The sequence below is a fragment of the Penaeus vannamei genome, chromosome 34, assembly GCF_042767895.1.
Source record: "Penaeus vannamei isolate JL-2024 chromosome 34, ASM4276789v1, whole genome shotgun sequence".
NCBI classification, from domain to species: Eukaryota; Metazoa; Arthropoda; class Malacostraca; order Decapoda; family Penaeidae; genus Penaeus; species Penaeus vannamei.
In genome coordinates this window covers 14,566,654-14,567,743 of record NC_091582.1, presented here as the reverse complement: position 1 = coordinate 14,567,743, position 1,090 = coordinate 14,566,654, and the positions used below count along the sequence as shown (strand labels likewise).

The following is a 1,090-nucleotide window of genomic DNA, read 5'->3' as shown; positions in this document are numbered from 1 at the left end:
CCCTTAATTCCATCCACCACCGATATCCATCCTCCTGAAACCCATCCCCCTCTTACTCATAGCACCCCTACACCCCCTCCTAATCCCTCCCAAGACAACACATCCCCTTAAACTCCAACTATCCATCCTTCCGATATACATCCTCCTACCACTAATATTCCCCCCACACCACTTCCTCCTACTCCCTCCCAACACAACCCACCCCCTTCAACTCCAACTATACGCACATTCTCCCTTCCTCCAACCTCTCCATCCTTTCCACTCCCTCCCGGATACACACAGGAATTACTCATGTCACAACACCCCCTAGCTCCTTCCTCCCCAGATTCCCCAACACGTACCGGCGCTTTAACACATAAGATAACTAAGATATAACTCTCCTACATTGGAATATTCGCGGTTCCCGTTCTCACAGACCAGACCAACATCATATCCTTGCTTCTTATAACAACCTGTTCTCCTTCCACAGACACATAAATATCCTTCACTTGATCTAATTCCCTTACGTAAACCACCATAACCCTTTCCCTCATCAACCCCCTTACCCATCTTCAACTTTCCATCATTACTCTAGATAGTTGACGCATAGCAGCTATCACCTGACATCCCCCTTTACTATGTCTTCTTATAGTGCTATATGACCTTAGATGTCTGGCACATTTATTTCACTTTTAACCATTAACCATTCATCCTTAATACACACTGGAAATTGTCAAGAAAAGTGGGAAGTAAAATTATTCTTAAATATCTATTAAAATAATTCACATTCAAAAAGTAAGCAAATATGACAATTTTTTTTTAACAAATACAATAAAGAAACAAATATCACTCCTAAATCTCTCATCAAAAGAGGAATACTCACAACCAAAAGAAACTTTCAGTTGCTCTTCACACATGCAAACAAGTGATCTCCCTTTCTTCTTCTCACATGCAAAAGTTATCACATGAACCTTAGAAATATGGATATGAATTATGATATCCGATCTAGCGCTTCCACCATGATGATGCTGCTACCTCTGATTACCTGCAAGACAAAAGACATTCATCAATATTTTGTTGTGGTAAAAAAAAAGAACATTCTTAAAAAGAA

The 1,090-nt window shown here is 40.3% G+C and overlaps 1 protein-coding gene across 1 annotated transcript in view; it reads right to left on the bottom strand.

Annotated features, from left to right (window-relative positions):
- Nucleotides 1-19: 19 nt before the first annotated feature.
- The window catches only part of LOC113809678 (uncharacterized), a 32,233-nt gene continuing 31,162 nt past the window's right edge, over nt 20-1,090 (bottom strand). The window contains exon 3 of the mRNA XM_070145579.1: nt 20-1,024. Within this exon, the coding sequence (XP_070001680.1) occupies nt 971-1,024 (54 nt within the window). The 3' untranslated portion in view covers nt 20-970. The remainder of the gene's footprint in view (nt 1,025-1,090) is intronic.